Source organism: Ambystoma mexicanum, chromosome 14 (genome assembly GCF_040938575.1).
Source record: "Ambystoma mexicanum isolate Mex_15411 chromosome 14, UKY_AmexF1_1, whole genome shotgun sequence".
Lineage (NCBI taxonomy): Eukaryota > Metazoa > Chordata > Amphibia > Caudata > Ambystomatidae > Ambystoma > Ambystoma mexicanum.
In genome coordinates, this window is record NC_090940.1 from 25577717 (window position 1) to 25598186 (window position 20470).

Below are 20470 nucleotides of genomic sequence, written 5' to 3' on the forward strand. Positions count from 1 at the left end.
TTGACAAGTGGAAGAGATTCGTTATTTGGTGCCAGAATAAACAAATCAACCCAGTTGATTGCACTCCTTCCAACGTTGTAACATACATGCTCCACCTGCTGGACGCAGGTTTGGTTTTTAACTCTCTGAAGGTACACCTGGCAGCCCTCTCGGCTTACACCACATCCCATAACAAAGTATCGTGGTGGAAAGTACCAGTAGTTAAAGCCTTCATGGAAGGAGTAAAGAGACTTCACCCTCCTATTTCGAACCCACCGCCAGGATGGGACCTCAATGTGGTGCTAGCTAAGCTCATGGGCCCCCCCTTCGAACCCATGCATAAAAGTAGTCTCAAACACCTGACTTATAAAACGGCCTTCTTAGTAGCCATTACCTCCATAAGAAGGGTCAGTGAAATTCAGGCTCTGTCAGTGCAGGATCCTTTCTTACTATCCACAAAGACAAACTGGTTTTACGCACACACCCTAGGTTCTCACCTAAATTTATATCTAAGTTCCATGTAAACCAGTCCCTCGAGCTTCCGGCTTTCTTCCAGAACCCGCAAAGCTCAGCTGAGGTGAAACTACACACCCTTAATGTGCGTAGGGCGGTCCTCTACTATGTAAATAAAACCAGACCGCTAAGGAAAACAGATCAACTGTTTGTCTCAGTAGCTACAGGCAGAGAGGGGGATCGCGTCTCTAAAGGCACGATCTCGAAGTGGATTATCAACTGTATACAGCTGTGTTACTCTCTTTCTGAAAAAACTCTGCCTTTTACGCCAAGGGCCCACTCTACTAGAGGCATTGGGGCCACTCTGGCTTTCATTGCAAATGTTCCCCTCGACACCATTTGCAAAGCAGCTACTTGGAGCTCTATTCACACTTTTACTCAGCATTACTGCATTGACACTCATTCCAAGACAGATACACAAGTGGGACAAGCGGTTCTAAGACACCTGTTTGCTCATGACCCTTCTCACATCCCACCTCCTTCTTCTGGTACTGCTCGCTAATCTATGCACAGCATGTGATCTAAGCAGATTCCACAAGCCTCAGAAGGGATACATTACTCACCGTAATCGTATTTCTGATGCTTGTATCTGCTTAGATTCACATGCGACCCACCCTTCCTCCCCTCCGAGAGAAGGCGCATGATTGCTTGTAGTCTTACCTTTCTGTCTATCTGCTTGGATTATCTGTACTCACGCTACTCCTCATGCTTCCTCATGTCAGAAAAAAAAATACAATCTGAGGATCCTAGACGCGCGAGGGATCTTGGGTACAGTGGACGTCACACTAGGGATAGTATTACTGGCACGCCTGTGTCGACGCCCATTTTCGAGTTTCGAAAAACAAACTGTAATACTCTGCAGCTTCCACTAGATGTCGGCCTATGCACAGCATGTGAATCTAAGCAGATACAAGCATCAGAAATACGATTACGGTGAGTAATGTATCCCAATTATATATATATATATATAAATTTATCATTCTAAGGTCAGGATTTCAAGAAATAAAGAGAACAAGGGAGCAGAAAGACAAATAGAAGAGAAAGTTATAAGAGTATCTACAGTCAGCAACATACATACATCTTTCTGAAGCAGCCTATTGGCAAATCAAGCTTAGGCAACAAGTAATTGTTAATTGGAGAAAGTATTATATAATAGAGTGTAGTCAGAAAGTGAATAGAAAAACAGATTCATTTAAAGTTGGATTTCCCTTTTTTGGAACAACCCATCTGAGCCAAAACCTTCCTAAGAAGACGGTCTGAAGTACCTGCAGTGGGAGTTCTTGTCTTTTGTTGTTTTCTCCATTCCCCTTGGGTTTGCCTGGCCAAAAGTTTTATAGTAGCAGGATTGTTGGGCTGGCAGGTTTAGGGGGGTTGGTGGGCCAGCTTCACTCCTGCAGGATCCAACTACTTCAGTTATTGACAACCGGAATGCTTGAGTTTTGAATGTCGATCTTCTAGAAAGTATGAATGTGTGAAATCCCTGAGTGCTGCACATCATGGAAAGGTTGGAGATTAAGAATTGTGAATAGAACATGTGATAAAAGCCAGAAACCTGCGTATGGTGAAGATGGTACAAAGGAGCTAGTGAGCTCACAGCATTAGCAGAATGCTAATTTCAAAGGGATTGGTTCCTCCGACGTATGCCGCATCTATGACAGGTAATCACCACAGCTGTGCTGCTTCGGAAAATTTTCTACGTCGATGACGTTGATACGCTGTCCTCGATGGCCTCCGTCGAGCTGACGTCACCAGATGTTATAAGTAGGACACACGACGCACATATCCTCAGTTACGTTTTTCCGCGAGCGTGTTCGCTCAGGGATCTCGGCGCGCCTCGGTTCTTCTGATTCTAACTTGTGGTTGCGTGGCCTGTTATGGATGGCCCGGGTGGTCTCATAACTGCGCCCAGACCAGTACGTTTGCCAAAATCAACTTTCTTAACATCAAGGCATCGTTCACAATCAATATCTGTGGTTGCTGGTGGAGTGACATGTGATGCGTGACAACTGCGCCTAGACCAGAAGCCATTACAAGTTTGTCAAACAGTAAAGAGGTGTGAGCGTTTGCTTCACTTGTCTTGGGGAAGGGAGTGCCAAGACTGCTGTGATGTGTGAACATTTTGTTGCAACTTTGAACTTGGAGACGGGAGACCTTTAAATCTTCATTCTAATGTGAACTGTAACATCTGCGAAGGCACAAAAGGTAACTTCAGAACTTGTACAACTTTTGCTGAGAAGAGAAGTGTTAGGGAAAATTTTCAGAAATGTGCTAGTTCCCTTCTACCTTAGAGACCCCCAGCTCTTTTGCTGGACTTAAGGACGTTTTAATTTCTAACCTGGAGAGAGACATATTTACATTGTATCTCAGATTTCCCAAAGGTTGAACTACCTTCTCTTGGTGAAACTGTTTCCAAGAGCAGTGAAGTGAAATTGACTTTTTTTGTAACTTTCTAGACCTAGCACACACAATCTTATCATAAGGTGCTGGAGGGGTTACTTAGTATCCCCTTTGTCTAGTTTCTCATGTAACATTTTAATGTTACCCTTTCTACAATTAATGGCTGGTGGCAGTGGTTTATTTTTTACTACCATTGTGTGTTTTTACTGCAGGCTGTGTTCGCAGCTGCAGTAAGGCTCCCATGCGTGCCCATTTCGTCAAAATGGCCCCGGTCTTCTTTTTTCGTCATTTTTTTTGCTGGAAAGGTCCTTCTTGAAATTTACTCTGCGTGCCAAACCATGTTTGGTCCTTTTGTTTGTTTTGCCTTTGCCAGGATTCACCAGCGAAGCCCGCCTCTGGCTCCAGCATGTCTGGCAGCGGCAGGAAGTGAGGGAGGTGCCCGAAACTCCCTGTTCTTAATCCGCTTGGTTACAGAAATGCGCCCAAAGTTGATTGGCCGATTGGCTCTCCTTGGAGGACCTTGGAGGACAGCCACTCTGCTGTGTGATTGACAGCTAGGCTGAAATAAATGGGAAACCTGAATTAATGAATGGGAAACCTGCATATAAGGCAAGGCTTTTTGGCTTGGAAGGCAGAGTCGACCACTGGACAGAGTAATCTGAAGTGGAGCTTGGAAGAGATGCCTGCTGCAGCTCCTGGACTGTTGGTTTACCCGGCGAAGCCCTGCTGCTGTGCTGAAGCTCTGAATTCGCATCGACTAGAGAAGCCCTGCAAGGACAACTTCTCCCCTTGGGTTGGTGGGACCAATCAACCCCAAAGTCAACTAGTTTGGACATCCTCTCGGAGCTGGCTTTACTTCTGCTGCTGGAACCGAAGTGCCAGGAGAAGACACCAAACCGAGTGGATCGCTTTTAAGTCCGACCTGAGCGCCAGGTAGATCCTCCGGACTTCCCTGAAGCAGGACTGACCAAGCGTGAGCCACCGCAACAGAGTGCTGGACCCCAGATGCGAGGAACGTCTGAAGTGATATCCGAGAACCGCAGTTTTATTTGCTGTAGACGCGAGGAGCTGAAACCGCACACTGCCGCTGAATTGAAGCTTGCCCATTGCTGCCGCTGACCTTCCCATTGCAGTGCAGGAGTCCCCAGACGTCCACCCTCTTGTCCCCACGACAGAGGCCCAGGAACACCAGGATCTGCAGAGCTGTACAGGAACAGAAGCCAGTTGGAACCATTTCTTCTAACCAAAGGTACTGTAAAGTTAAGAGGACTTAACTGTTGTGGTGTAGCCTTACTTGTTCTCAGTTGAGACTTGTTTTGGTTGCCCTTGCAGAGTTGCTTGCAGCTCTGCCCCTCCCAAGCCTCACAGCTTGTGTCCCTACAAGTGAATCTTATTTCTACAAACTTTTCTAAAAACAGTGTGCAAGACTTTTACTTGCCTGCAAAGAAGATCTTCAGCTCCCCTAGACTTTGATCAACCATCATTGGCTGTCCTGGCTCCCTGAGAGACTCTTCTTACCTCCGACTCTATGCCTTTACCTTTCCCTCAGGAAAGGGTTAAATTTACTTTACATTGGAGGGTTCAAAAAGTACTTATCAGTTTATGAATTCTTTGTTAACCTTTGTTTTATTCCCCAATCTAACCTTTGCACCAAACTCAGTATTGCTCTAAATGTACCAGTGATAAGTCAATGTCCACAGTTTCCTAGCTATAAGTCACCTGAGGGTGTAGGAAGTGTGTGTGTGCCTTCCCCAATGGGTATCATCTGATTTAGAGAAACAGTGTGTGTTTTGAAGTATATTATGCTCGTTACATGTTTTGCTCCCTTCTGAAGAAGAGTTACATAACGGACTGTTGAATTAATTGTTTAATCAAGAAATCTTGAGTGTAAGTGTTTGAATACTTGTCACTGTGAATCTCTGTAACTCCACTACTGCTCACATTGACCCCTCTTGACATAAGCCTGGCTGCTCAGCCACACTACCAACCTGCGTAGTTCAGACTTATACCAAAGGTTGGGGTCCCTATTGCCAGGGGGTCAAGGTTATTTTAGTGCACCCAAAGGGTACTGCACACAATCTTCCTTGACATAACATTTGTTGAACATTTGCTTTGGAACACTGACTTTCGTTGAGGGCATTCCTGCACTAGTTTGTTGTAGTTGTGAGGCCAACATAGGTTTTTGTAACAGATTTTTGCTTTGGACTTCCTGGCAGACTTCCTTTAGATTTCTTTAGGCAGGGAAATCCCGCCATAGCATAGGGTTAATTAGGTGTTAAACCATCCTGATCATTAATAAAGTTATTGAAATTAAACTTTCATTATCTGTGTCTCTCTTGATACCATGTCTGTCTCACATACCCCACCCCCCTCTGGCTGTTCAACCATCGCTTCAGTAGGTGTGGTAAGGGCACTTGGAAAGTATTGTGAGCTTGTTTTAAGTGGTGACATTGGGTCTTCAACCGAAGGCCTCAGTATATTGCACCTGACCAGGGTTTTGCTGAGAGCTATTCAGAGCCTGGTTAGCTTGACAACAGCTACCATGTGCTAGATTTGGCTCAGCAGGCCAACGGTTGCCTTAGAAAACATACATATGTGACGTTCACTTTGAGTATTTCAGAATGTTCAAATTGAGGACACATCTAGCACACATGTAAATATAATGGACCATACATAATAGGAAAAAAGTGTTTCCATCTAATGTGGAAGTTAGATCTGCAGTGTGCTGTGTACTCGCTCCTCATCTCCCCCTCTGTCTACTGGGTGATGCCCGACACCCCAGAGCTAGTTTAGCTCCTGCTTATCGAAACTTAATTGCAAACCCTGTCTGACAGTTGCAAGACATGTTTATGCATCGTCCTACATTTGTTGCAGTGCTTGGGGGGTGTTGGAGGGGTCAATTGCACACATTCCTTTTGCATGGATGTTGTTCTACCTATGCCTGTTATTGCAACCATCTGCTATCCTTGCCTCTGCTGGTGGTACGGCACTAGATGAAACGAGACCATTGGAGGCAACCTCTGTCCTAGAGGACATTGCTGTGGATGTACGTCTTCAGCATGGCTCTGCCCCATCCTACGCCCCATGTAATGAGGTGGTCATCCTTCGAGAACTCATGATAGTTTGTGCTTTGTTGCAGATACGTGATAACCTGGGAATCTCTCTGGATAACCAGTCGTCACCCCCACCCCCGGTCCTCATTCCACCCCTGCGTATCCTGACGCCTTGGCTATTCCAGGTAATGTAATCGACATAAAAAAGCAAAATGTATTACACAGGAACGCTGTATCCCATACAGCGAGCTGTGAATTTCTGTGTCGCCATTGTGCGTTATCTAGGATACAGCTGCTCCTTGTTCTGTGTTTAATGGATGTTCCTTCCTCTGAATTCCCTTCATGGCCTTCCACTTTGTGCATTATCTGAATGATTGTCCTCTTTCAATTTTGCACTCTGCCCTTTAAGCACTGTCAGCCTCTGATACAATTTGGTTTTAGAGCATTTGACCTCGCTCGAGCACCTATCTGCTGCTTTTGCCCTTGCTTTCTGATCATTCCTTTGCCTGCCTTCCATCCTCCCCCTACCTGCCCTCCTTCTCCGATTGGTCTCTGTAGCTCACACACGTGATCATTTCCTCTTTAGAGGCCTCCTTATGGCAGCCTTGACTGGGCAGCCAGCCAAGGGCCTCAGCTACGGGTAGCTCCTGTACCCCGTTTCCCCCTGTTTGCCTATGAACGCCTGGCGGTGCATCCTGCAGCAACAACTATGGTAAAGTTGGTATGCCTGGTGAGCACAGCCATTACTGTGTTCAGGTACAACCATACCACTCTTATATTACTGCATGCTAATGATATTGTACTGATCATAGCCGTACGCCATTGAATCTTCTCGCATATTGTATAGGGGTGACTCTAGGTGAAGTTCCCGTTACAGCGTAAGGTGCATTTCCCATTACAGCATGTGGTGAATCTAGGTGCATTTCCCATTACAGCGTGTGTGGTGAGTCTAGGTGCATTTCCCATTACAGCGTGTGTGGTGAATCTAGGTGCATTTCCCATTACAGCGTGTGTGGTGAGTCTAGGTGCATTTCCCATTACAGCGTGTGTGGTGAGTCTAGGTGCATTTCCTATTACAGCGTGTGTGGTGAGTCTAGGTGCATTTCCCATTACAGCGTGTGTGGTGAATCTAGGTGTATTTCCCATGACAGCGTGTTTGGTGAATCTAGGTGCATTTCCCATTGCAGCGTGTGGGGTGAATCTAGGTGCATTGCCCATTACAGCGTGTGTGGTAATTCTAGGTGCATTGCCCATTACAGCGTGTATGGTGAATCTAGGTGCATTGCCCATTACATCGTGTGGGGTGAATCTAGGTGCATTTCCCATTACATCGTGTGTGGTGAATCTAGTGCATTTCCCAATACAGCATGTGTGGTGAATCTAGTGCATTGCCCATTACAGCGCGTCGTGTGGTGAATCTAGGTGCATTTCCCATTACAGCACGTCGTGTGGTGAATCTAGGTGCATTTCCCATGACAGCGCGTCGTGTGGTGAATCTAGGTGCATTTCCCATGACAGCGCGTCGTGTGGTGAATCTAGGTGCATTTCCCATGACAGCGTGTATGGTGAATCTAGGTGCATGTCCCATTACAGTGTGTGGGGTGGATCTAGGTGCATGTCCCATTACAGCGTGTGTGGTGAATCTAGGTGCATTGCCCATTACAGCATGTGTGATGAATCTAGTGCATTGCCCATTACAGGGTGTGTGGTAAATCTAGGTGCATTGCCCATTACAGCGTGTGTGGTAAATCTAGGTGCATTGCCCATTACAGCGTGTGTCGTGAATCTAGGTGCATTGCCCATTGCAGCGTGTGTGGTAAATCTAGGTGCATTGCCCATTACAGCGTGTTATGAATCTAGGTGCATTGCCCATTACAGCGTGTGTGGTGAATCTAGGTAAATTTCCCATTACAGCGTGTGTTGTGAATCTAGGTGCAATTCCCATGACAGCGTGTGTGGTGATTCTAGGTGAATTTCCCATTACAGCGTGTGTTGTGAATCTAGGTGCATTGCCCATTAGAGCGTGTCTGGTGAATCTAGGTGCATTGCCCATTAGAGCATGTGTGGTGAATCTAGGTGCATGTCCCATTACAGCGTGTGTGGTGAAGCTAGGTGCATTTCCCATTACAGCGTGTGTCGTGAATCTAGGTGCATTTCCCTTTACAGCGTGCGTGGTGAATCTAGGTGCATTTCCCATTACAGCGTGTGTGGTGAATCTAGGTGCATTTCTCATTACAGTGTTTGTGGTGAATCTAGGTGCATTTCCCATGACAGCATGTGTGGTGAATCTAGGTGCATTGCCCATTACAGCGTGTGTGGTGATTCTAGGTGCATTGCCCATTACAGCGTGTGTGGTGAATCTAGGTGCATTTCCCATGACAGCATGTGTGGTGAATATAGGTGCATTGCCCATTACAGCATGTGTGATGAATCTAGTGCATTGCCCATTACAGGGTGTGTGGGGTGAATCTAGGTGCATTGCCCATTACAGCGTGTGGTAAATCTAGGTGCATTGCCCATTACAGCATGTGTGATGAATCTAGTGCATTGCCCATTACAGCGCGTGTGGTGAATCTAGGTGCATTTCCCATTACAGCGTGTGTGGTGAATCTAGGTGCATTTCCCATTACAGCGTGTGTGGTGAATCTAGGTGCATTTTCCATGACAGCGTGTGTGGTGAATCTAGGTGCATTTCCCATGACAGCGTGTGTGGTGAATCTAGGTGCATTTCCCATTGTACAGCGTGTGGTGGATCTAGGTGCATGTCCCATTACAGCGTGTGTGGTGAAGCTAGGTGCATTTCCCATTACAGCGTGTGTGGTGAATCTAGGTGCATTTCCCATTACAGCGTGTGTGGTGAATCTAGGTGCATTTCCCATTACAGCGTGTGTGGTGAATCTAGGTGCATTTTCCATGACAGCGTGTGTGGTGAATCTAGGTGCATTTCCCATTACAGCGTGTGTGGTGAATCTAGGTGCATTTCCCATTGTACAGCGTGTGGTGGATCTAGGTGCATGTCCCATTACAGCGTGTGTGGTGAAGCTAGGTGCATTTCCCATGACAGCATGTGTGGTGAATATAGGTGCATTGCCCATTACAGCATGTGTGATGAATCGAGTGCATTGCCCATTACAGGGTGTGTGGGGTGAATCTAGGTGCATTGCCCATTACAGCGTGTGGTAAATCTAGGTGCATTGCCCATTACAGCATGTGTGATGAATCTAGTGCATTGCCCATTACAGCGCGTGTGGTGAATCTAGGTGCATTTCCCATTACAGCGCGTGTGGTGAATCTAGGTGCATTTCCCATTACAGCGTGTGTGGTGAATCTAGGTGCATTTTCCATGACAGCGTGTGTGGTGAATCTAGGTGCATTTCCCATTACAGCATGTGTGGTGAATCTAGGTGCATGTCCTATTACAGCGTGTGTGATGAAGCTAGGTGCATTTCCCATTACAGCGTGTGTGGTGAATCTAGGTGCATTTCCCATTACAGCGTGTGTGGTGAATCTAGGTGCATGTCCTATTACAGCGTGTGTGGTGAATCTAGGAGCATTTCCCATGACAGTGTGTGTGGTGAATCTAGGTGCATTTCCCATTACAGGGGGTGTGGTGAATCTAGGTGCATTTCCCATTACAGCGTGTGTGGTGAATCTAGGTGCATTTCCCATTACAGGGTGTGTGGTGAATCTAGGTGCATTTCCCATTACAGCGTGTGTAGTGAATCTAGGTGCATTTCCCATTACAGCGTGTGTGGTGAATCTAGGTGCATTTCCCATTACAGGGTGTGTGGTGAATCTAGGTGCATTTCCCATTACAGCGCGTCGTGTGGTGAATCTAGGTGCATTTCCCATTACAGCGCGTCGTGTGGTGAATCTAGGTGCATTTCCCATGACAGCGCGTCGTGTGGTGAATCTAGGTGCATTTCCCATGACAGCGTGTATGGTGAATCTAGGTGCATGTCCCATTACAGTGTGTGGGGTGGATCTAGGTGCATGTCCCATTACAGCGTGTGTGGTGAATCTAGGTGCATTGCCCATTACAGCGTGTGGGGTGAATCTAGGTGCATTGCCCATTACAGCGTGTGTGGTAAATCTAGGTGCATTGCCCATTACAGCGTGTGTGGTAAATCTAGGTGCATTGCCCATTACAGCGTGTGTCGTGAATCTAGGTGCATTGCCCATTACAGCGTGTGTGGTAAATCTAGGTGCATTGCCCATTACAGCGTGTTATGAATCTAGGTGCATTGCCCATTACAGCGTGTGTGGTGAATCTAGGTGAATTTCCCATTACAGCGTGTGTTGTGAATCTAGGTGCAATTCCCATGACAGCGTGTGTGGTGAATCTAGGTGCATTGCCCATTACAGCGTGTGTGGTGATTCTAGGTGAATTTCCCATTACAGCGTGTGTTGTGAATCTAGGTGCATTGCCCATTAGAGCGTGTCTGGTGAATCTAGGTGCATTGCCCATTAGAGCATGTGTGGTGAATCTAGGTTCATGTCCCATTACAGCGTGTGTGGTGAAGCTAGGTGCATTTCCCATTACAGCTTGTGTGGTGAATCTAGGTGCATTTCCCATTACAGCGTGTGTGGTGAATCTAGGTGCATTGCCCATTAGAGCGGGTCTGGTGAATCTAGGTGCATTGCCCATTAGAGCATGTGTGGTGAAGCTAGGTGCATTTCCCATTACAGCGTGTGTCGTGAATCTAGGTGCATTTCCCTTTACAGCGTGCGTGGTGAATCTAGGTGCATTTCCCATTACAGCGTGCGTGGTGAATCTAGGTGCATTTCTCATTAGTGTTTGTGGTGAATCTAGGTGCATTTCCCATGACAGCATGTGTGGTGAATCTAGGTGCATTGCCCATTACAGCGTGTGTGGTGATTCTAGGTGCATTGCCAATTACAGCGTGTGTGGTGAATCTAGGTGCATTTCCCATGACAGCATGTGTGGTGAATATAGGTGCATTGCCCATTACAGCATGTGTGATGAATCTAGTGCATTGCCCATTACAGGGTGTGTGGGGTGAATCTAGGTGCATTGCCCATTACAGCGTGTGGTAAATCTAGGTGCATTGCCCATTACAGCATGTGTGATGAATCTAGTGCATTGCCCATTACAGCGCGTGTGGTGAATCTAGGTGCATTTCCCATTACAGCGTGTGTGGTGAATCTAGGTGCATTTCCCATTACAGCGTGTGTGGTGAATCTAGGTGCATTTTCCATGACAGCGTGTGTGGTGAATCTAGGTGCATTTCCCATGACAGCGTGTGTGGTGAATCTAGGTGCATTTCCCATTGTACAGCGTGTGGTGGATCTAGGTGCATGTCCCATTACAGCGTGTGTGGTGAAGCTAGGTGCATTTCCCATTACAGCGTGTGTGGTGAATCTAGGTGCATTTCCCATTACAGCGTGTGTGGTGAATCTAGGTGCATTTCCCATTACAGCGTGTGTGGTGAATCTAGGTGCATTTTCCATGACAGCGTGTGTGGTGAATCTAGGTGCATTTCCCATTACAGCGTGTGTGGTGAATCTAGGTGCATTTCCCATTACAGCGTGTGTGGTGAATCTAGGTGCATTTTCCATGACAGCGTGTGTGGTGAATCTAGGTGCATTTCCCATTACAGCGTGTGTGGTGAATCTAGGTGCATTTCCCATTGTACAGCGTGTGGTGGATCTAGGTGCATGTCCCATTACAGCGTGTGTGGTGAAGCTAGGTGCATTTCCCATTACAGCGTGTGTGGTGAATCTAGGTGCATTTCCCATTACAGTGTTTGTGGTGAATCTAGGTGCATTTCCCATGACAGCATGTGTGGTGAATCTAGGTGCATTGCCCATTACAGCGTGTGTGGTGATTCTAGGTGCATTGCCCATTACAGCGTGTGTGGTGAATCTAGGTGCATTTCCCATGACAGCATGTGTGGTTAATATAGGTGCATTTCCAATTACAGGGGGTGTGGTGAATCTAGGCGCATTTCCCATTACAGGGTGTGTGGGGTGAATCTAGGTGCATTGCCCATTACAGCATGTGTGATGAATCTAGTGCATTGCCCATTACAGCGCGTGTGGTGAATCTAGGTGCATTTCCCATTACAGCGTGTGTGGTGAATCTAGGTGCATTTCCCATTACAGCGTGTGTGGTGAATCTAGGTGCATTTTCCATGACAGCGTGTGTGGTGAATCTAGGTGCATTTCCCATTACAGCATGTGTGGTGAATCTAGGTGCATTTCCCATTGTACAGCGTGTGGTGGATCTAGGTGCATGTCCCATTACAGCCTGTGTGATGAAGCTAGGTGCATTTCCCATTACAGCGTGTGTGGTGAATCTAGGTGCATTTCCCATTACAGCGTGTGTGGTGAATCTAGGTGCATGTCCTATTACAGCGTGTGTGGTGAATCTAGGAGCATTTCCCATGACAGTGTGTGTGGTGAATCTAGGTGCATTTCCCATTACAGGGGGTGTGGTGAATCTAGGTGCATTTCCCATTACAGCGTGTGTGGTGAATCTAGGTGCATTTCCCATTACAGCGTGTGTGGTGAATCTAGGTGCATTTCCCATTACAGGGTGTGTGGTGAATCTAGGTGCATTTCCCATTACAGCGTGTGGGGTGAATCTAGGTGCATTGCCCATTACAGCGTGTGTGGTAAATCTAGGTGCATTGCCCATTAGAGCATGTGTGGTGAATCTAGGTGCATGTCCCATTACAGCGTGTGTGGTGAAGCTAGGTGCATTTCCCATTACAGCGTGTGTGGTGAGTCTAGGTGCATTTCCCATTACAGCGTGTGTGGTGAGTCTAGGTGCATTTCCCATTACAGCGTGTGTGGTGAGTCTAGGTGCATTTCCCATTACAGCGTGTGTGGTGAGTCTAGGTGCATTTCCCATTACAGCGTGTGTGGTGAGTCTAGGTGCATTTCCTATTACAGCGTGTGTGGTGAGTCTAGGTGCATTTCCCATTACAGGGTGTGTGGTGAATCTAGGTGCATTTCCCATTACAGCGTGTGGGGTGAATCTAGGTGCATTGCCCATTACAGCGTGTGTGGTAAATCTAGGTGCATTGCCCATTACAGCGTGTTATGAATCTAGGTGCATTGCCCATTACAGCGTGTGTGGTGAATCTAGGTGAATTTCCCATTACAGCGTGTGTTGTGAATCTAGGTGCAATTCCCATGACAGCGCGTGTGGTGAATCTAGGTGCATTGCCCATTACAGCGTGTGTGGTGATTCTAGGTGAATTTCCCATTACAGCGTGTCTGGTGAATCTAGGTGCATTGCCCATTAGAGCATGTGTGGTGAATCTAGGTGCATGTCCCATTACAGCGTGTGTGGTGAAGCTAGGTGCATTTCCCATTACAGCGTGTGTGGTGAGTCTAGGTGCATTTCCCATTACAGCGTGTGTGGTGAATCTAGGTGCATTTCCCATTACAGCGTGTGTGGTGAGTCTAGGTGCATTTCCCATTACAGCGTGTGTGGTGAGTCTAGGTGCATTTCCTATTACAGCGTGTGTGGTGAGTCTAGGTGCATTTCCCATTACAGCGTGTGTGGTGAATCTAGGTGTATTTCCCATGACAGCGTGTTTGGTGAATCTAGGTGCATTTCCCATTGCAGCGTGTGGGGTGAATCTAGGTGCATTGCCCATTACAGCGTGTGTGGTAATTCTAGGTGCATTGCCCATTACAGCGTGTATGGTGAATCTAGGTGCATTGCCCATTACATCGTGTGGGGTGAATCTAGGTGCATTTCCCATTACATCGTGTGTGGTGAATCTAGTGCATTTCCCAATACAGCATGTGTGGTGAATCTAGTGCATTGCCCATTACAGCGCGTCGTGTGGTGAATCTAGGTGCATTTCCCATTACAGCGCGTCGTGTGGTGAATCTAGGTGCATTTCCCATGACAGCGCGTCGTGTGGTGAATCTAGGTGCATTTCCCATGACAGCGCGTCGTGTGGTGAATCTAGGTGCATTTCCCATGACAGCGTGTATGGTGAATCTAGGTGCATGTCCCATTACAGTGTGTGGGGTGGATCTAGGTGCATGTCCCATTACAGCGTGTGTGGTGAATCTAGGTGCATTGCCCATTACAGGGTGTGTGGTAAATCTAGGTGCATTGCCCATTACAGCGTGTGTGGTAATTCTAGGTGCATTGCCCATTACAGCGTGTGTCGTGAATCTAGGTGCATTGCCCATTACAGCGTGTGTGGTAAATCTAGGTGCATTGCCCATTACAGCGTGTGTGGTGAATCTAGGTAAATTTCCCATTACAGCGTGTGTTGTGAATCTAGGTGCATTGCCCATTAGAGCGTGTCTGGTGAATCTAGGTGCATTGCCCATTAGAGCATGTGTGGTGAATCTAGGTGCATGTCCCATTACAGCGTGTGTGGTGAAGCTAGGTGCATTTCCCATTACAGCGTGTGTGGTGAATCTAGGTGCATTGCCCATTACAGCGTGTGGGGTGAATCTAGGTGCATTGCCCATTACAGGGTGTGTGGTAAATCTAGGTGCATTGCCCATTACAGCGTGTGTGGTAAATCTAGGTGCATTGCCCATTACAGCGTGTGTCGTGAATCTAGTTGCATTGCCCATTACAGCGTGTGTGGTAAATCTAGGTGCATTGCCCATTACAGCGTGTGTGGTGAATCTAGGTAAATTTCCCATTACAGCGTGTGTTGTGAATCTAGGTGCATTGCCCATTAGAGCGTGTCTGGTGAATCTAGGTGCATTGCCCATTAGAGCATGTGTGGTGAATCTAGGTGCATGTCCCATTACAGCGTGTGTGGTGAAGCTAGGTGCATTTCCCATTACAGCGTGTGTCGTGAATCTAGGTGCATTTCCCTTTACAGTGTGCGTGGTGAATCTAGGTGCATTTCCCATTACAGCGTGTGTGGTGAATCTAGGTGCATTTCTCATTACAGTGTTTGTGGTGAATCTAGGTGCATTTCCCATGACAGCATGTGTGGTGAATCTAGGTGCATTGCCCATTACAGCGTGTGTGGTGATTCTAGGTGCATTGCCCATTACAGCGTGTGTGGTGAATCTAGGTGCATTTCCCATGACAGCATGTGTGGTGAATATAGGTGCATTGCCCATTACAGCATGTGTGATGAATCTAGTGCATTGCCCATTACAGGGTGTGTGGGGTGAATCTAGGTGCATTGCCCATTACAGCGTGTGGTAAATCTAGGTGCATTGCCCCTTACAGCATGTGTGATGAATCTAGTGCATTGCCCATTACAGCGCGTGTGGTGAATCTAGGTGCATTTCCCATTACAGCGTGTGTGGTGAATCTAGGTGCATTTCCCATTACAGCGTGTGTGGTGAATCTAGGTGCATTTTCCATGACAGCGTGTGTGGTGAATCTAGGTGCATTTCCCATGACAGCGTGTGTGGTGAATCTAGGTGCATTTCCCATTGTACAGCGTGTGGTGGATCTAGGTGCATGTCCCATTACAGCGTGTGTGGTGAAGCTAGGTGCATTTCCCATTACAGCGTGTGTGGTGAATCTAGGTGCATTTCCCATTACAGCGTGTGTGGTGAATCTAGGTGCATTTCCCATTACAGCGTGTGTGGTGAATCTAGGTGCATTTTCCATGACAGCGTGTGTGGTGAATCTAGGTGCATTTCCCATTACAGCGTGTGTGGTGAATCTAGGTGCATTTCCCATTGTACAGCGTGTGGTGGATCTAGGTGCATGTCCCATTACAGCGTGTGTGGTGAAGCTAGGTGCATTTCCCATGACAGCATGTGTGGTGAATATAGGTGCATTGCCCATTACAGCATGTGTGATGAATCGAGTGCATTGCCCATTACAGGGTGTGTGGGGTGAATCTAGGTGCATTGCCCATTACAGCGTGTGGTAAATCTAGGTGCATTGCCCATTACAGCATGTGTGATGAATCTAGTGCATTGCCCATTACAGCGCGTGTGGTGAATCTAGGTGCATTTCCCATTACAGTGTTTGTGGTGAATCTAGGTGCATTTCCCATGACAGCATGTGTGGTGAATCTAGGTGCATTGCCCATTACAGCGTGTGTGGTGATTCTAGGTGCATTGCCCATTACAGCGTGTGTGGTGAATCTAGGTGCATTTCCCATGACAGCATGTGTGGTTAATATAGGTGCATTTCCAATTACAGGGGGTGTGGTGAATCTAGGCGCATTTCCCATTACAGGGTGTGTGGGGTGAATCTAGGCGCATTGCCCATTACAGCGTGTGGTAAATCTAGGTGCATTGCCCATTACAGCATGTGTGATGAATCTAGTGCATTGCCCATTACAGCGCGTGTGGTGAATCTAGGTGCATTTCCCATTACAGCGTGTGTGGTGAATCTAGGTGCATTTCCCATTACAGCGTGTGTGGTGAATCTAGGTGCATTTTCCATGACAGCGTGTGTGGTGAATCTAGGTGCATTTCCCATTACAGCATGTGTGGTGAATCTAGGTGCATTTCCCATTGTACAGCGTGTGGTGGATCTAGGTGCATGTCCCATTACAGCGTGTGTGATGAAGCTAGGTGCATTTCCCATTACAGCGTGTGTGGTGAATCTAGGTGCATTTCCCATTACAGCGTGTGTGGTGAATCTAGGTGCATGTCCTATTACAGCGTGTGTGGTGAATCTAGGAGCATTTCCCATGACAGTGTGTGTGGTGAATCTAGGTGCATTTCCCATTACAGGGGGTGTGGTGAATCTAGGTGCATTTCCCATTACAGCGTGTGTGGTGAATCTAGGTGCATTTCCCATTACAGCGTGTGTGGTGAATCTAGGTGCATTTCCCATTACAGGGTGTGTGGTGAATCTAGGTGCATTTCCCATTACAGCGCGTCGTGTGGTGAATCTAGGTGCATTTCCCATTACAGCGCGTTGTGTGGTGAATCTAGGTGCATTTCCCATGACAGCGCGTCGTGTGGTGGATCTAGGTGCATTTCCCATGACAGCGTGTATGGTGAATCTAGGTGCATGTCCCATTACAGTGTGTGGGGTGGATCTAGGTGCATGTCCCATTACAGCGTGTGTGGTGAATCTAGGTGCATTGCCCATTACAGCGTGTGGGGTGAATCTAGGTGCATTGCCCATTACAGCGTGTGTGGTAAATCTAGGTGCATTGCCCATTACAGCGTGTGTGGTAAATCTAGGTGCATTGCCCATTACAGCGTGTGTCGTGAATCTAGGTGCATTGCCCATTACAGCGTGTGTCGTGAATCTAGGTGCATTGCCCATTACAGTGTGTTATGAATCTAGGTGCATTGCCCATTACAGCGTGTGTGGTGAATCTAGGTGAATTTCCCATTACAGCGTGTGTTGTTAATCTAGGTGCAATTCCCATGACAGCGTGTGTGGTGAATCTAGGTGCATTGCCCATTACAGCGTGTGTGGTGATTCTAGGTGAATTTCCCATTACAGCGTGTGTTGTGAATCTAGGTGCATTGCCCATTAGAGCGTGTCTGGTGAATCTAGGTGCATTGCCCATTAGAGCATGTGTGGTGAATCTAGGTGCATGTCCCATTACAGCGTGTGTGGTGAAGCTAGGTGCATTTCCCATTACAGCGTGTGTCGTGAATCTAGGTGCATTTCCCTTTACAGCGTGCGTGGTGAATCTAGGTGCATTTCCCATTACAGCGTGCGTGGTGAATCTAGGTGCATTTCTCATTAGTGTTTGTGGTGAATCTAGGTGCATTTCCCATGACAGCATGTGTGGTGAATCTAGGTGCATTGCCCATTACAGCGTGTGTGGTGATTCTAGGTGCATTGCCCATTACAGCGTGTGTGGTGAATCTAGGTGCATTTCCCATGACAGCATGTGTGGTGAATATAGGTGCATTGCCCATTACAGCATGTGTGATGAATCTAGTGCATTGCCCATTACAGGGTGTGTGGGGTGAATCTAGGTGCATTGCCCATTACAGCGTGTGGTAAATCTAGATGCATTGCCCATTACAGCATGTGTGATGAATCTAGTGCATTGCCCATTACAGCGCGTGTGGTGAATCTAGGTGCATTTCCCATTACAGCGTGTGTGGTGAATCTAGGTGCATTTCCCATTACAGCGTGTGTGGTGAATCTAGGTGCATTTTCCATGACAGCGTGTGTGGTGAATCTAGGTGCATTTCCCATGACAGCGTGTGTGGTGAATCTAGGTGCATTTCCCATTGTACAGCGTGTGGTGGATCTAGGTGCATGTCCCATTACAGCGTGTGTGGTGAAGCTAGGTGCATTTCCCATTACAGCGTGTGTGGTGAATCTAAGTGCATTTCCCATTACAGCGTGTGTGGTGAATCTAGGTGCATTTCCCATTACAGCGTGTGTGGTGAATCTAGGTGCATTTTCCATGACAGCGTGTGTGGTGAATCTAGGTGCATTTCCCATTACAGCGTGTGTGGTGAATCTAGGTGCATTTCCCATTACAGCGTGTGTGGTGAATCTAGGTGCATTTTCCATGACAGCGTGTGTGGTGAATCTAGGTGCATTTCCCATTACAGCGTGTGTGGTGAATCTAGGTGCATTTCCCATTGTACAGCGTGTGGTGGATCTAGGTGTATGTCCCATTACAGCGTGTGTGGTGAATCTAGGTGCATTTCCCATGACAGCATGTGTGGTGAATCTAGGTGCATTGCCCATTACAGCGTGTGTGGTGATTCTAGGTGCATTGCCCATTACCGCGTCTGTGGTGAATCTAGGTGCATTTCCCATGACAGCATGTGTGGTTAATATAGGTGCATTTCCAATTACAGGGGGTGTGGTGAATCTAGGCGCATTTCCCATTACAGGGTGTGTGGGGTGAATCTAGGTGCATTGCCCATTACAGCATGTGTGATGAATCTAGTGCATTGCCCATTACAGCGCGTGTGGTGAATCTAGGTGCATTTCCCATTACAGCGTGTGTGGTGAATCTAGGTGCATTTCCCATTACAGCGTGTGTGGTGAATCTAGGTGCATTTTCCATGACAGCGTGTGTGGTGAATCTAGGTGCCTTTCCCATTACAGCATGTGTGGTGAATCTAGGTGCATTTCCCATTGTACAGCGTGTGGTGGATCTAGGTGCATGTCCCATTACAGCGTGTGTGATGAAGCTAGGTGCATTTCCCATTACAGCGTGTGTGGTGAATCTAGGTGCATTTCCCATTACAGCGTGTGTGGTGAATCTAGGTGCATGTCCTATTACAGCGTGTGTGGTGAATCTAGGAGCATTTCCCATGACAGTGTGTGTGGTGAATCTAGGTGCATTTCCCATTACAGGGGGTGTGGTGAATCTAGGTGCATTTCCCATTACAGCGTGTGTGGTGAATCTAGGTGCATTTCCCATTACAGCGTGTGTGGTGAATCTAGGTGCATTTCCCATTACAGGGTGTGTGGTGAATCTAGGTGCATTTCCCATTACAGCGTGTGGGGTGAATCTAGGTGCATTGCCCATTACAGCGTGTGTGGTAAATCTAGGTGCATTGCCCATTACAGCGTGTTATGAATCTAGGTGCATTGCCCATTACAGCGTGTGTGGTGAATCTAGGTGAATTTCCCATTACAGCGTGTGTTGTGAATCTAGGTGCAATTCCCATGACAGCGTGTGTGGTGATTCTAGGTGAATTTCCCATTACAGCGTGTGTGGTGAATCTAGGTGCATGTCCCATTACAGCGTGTGTGGTGAAGCTAGGTGCATTTCCCATTACAGCGTGTGTCGTGAATCTAGGTGCATTTCCCATTACAGCGTGTGGGGTGAATCTAGGTGCATTGCCCATTACAGCGTGTGTGGTAAATCTAGGTGCATTGCCCATTACAGCGTGTTATGAATCTAGGTGCATTGCCCATTACAGCGTGTGTGGTGAATCTAGGTGAATTTCCCATTACAGCGTGTGTTGTGAATCTAGGTGCATTGCCCATTAGAGCGTGTCTGGTAAATCTAGGTGCATTGCCCATTAGAGCATGTGTGGTGAATCTAGGTGCATGTCCCATTACAGCGTGTGTGGTGAAGCTAGGTGCATTTCCCATTACAGCGTGTGTCGTGAATCTAGGTGCATTTCCCATTACAGCGTGTGTGGTGAATCTAGGAGCATTTCCCATTACAGCGTGTGTGGTGAATCTAGGTGCATTTCCCATGACAGCATGTGTGGTGAATCTAGGTGCATTGCCCATTACAGCGTGTGTGGTGATTCTAGGTGCATTGCCCATTACAGCGTGTGTGGTGATTCTAGGTGCATTGCCCATTACAGCGTGTGTGGTGAATCTAGGTGCATTTCCCATGACAGCATGTGTGGTGAATATAGGTGCATTTCCCATTACAGGGGGTGTGGTGAATCTAGGTGCATTTCCCATTACAGGGTGTGTGGTGGATCTAGGTGCATGTCCCATTACAGCATGTGTGGGGTGAATCTAGGTGCATTTCCCATGACAGCATGTGTGGTGAATCTAGGTGCATTGCCGATTACAGCGTGTGTGGTGAATCTAGGTGCATTTCCCATTACAGCGTGTGTGGTGAATCTAGGTGCATTTTCCATGACAGCGTGTGTGGTGAATCTAGGTGCATTTCCCATTACAGCGTGTGTGG

General features: G+C 47.3%; 1 protein-coding gene across 8 annotated transcripts in view; it reads left to right on the forward strand.

Annotated features, from left to right (window-relative positions):
* Positions 1–20470, forward strand: part of RALGAPA1 (Ral GTPase activating protein catalytic subunit alpha 1) — a 1128412-nt gene that overhangs the window by 604598 nt on the left and 503344 nt on the right. For all 8 annotated transcript variants that reach the window (XM_069638431.1, XM_069638437.1, XM_069638433.1 and 5 more), the window contains one exon: positions 6029–6127. In XM_069638431.1, coding sequence (XP_069494532.1) covers positions 6029–6127 — 99 coding nt within the window. The remainder of the gene's footprint in view (positions 1–6028; positions 6128–20470) is intronic.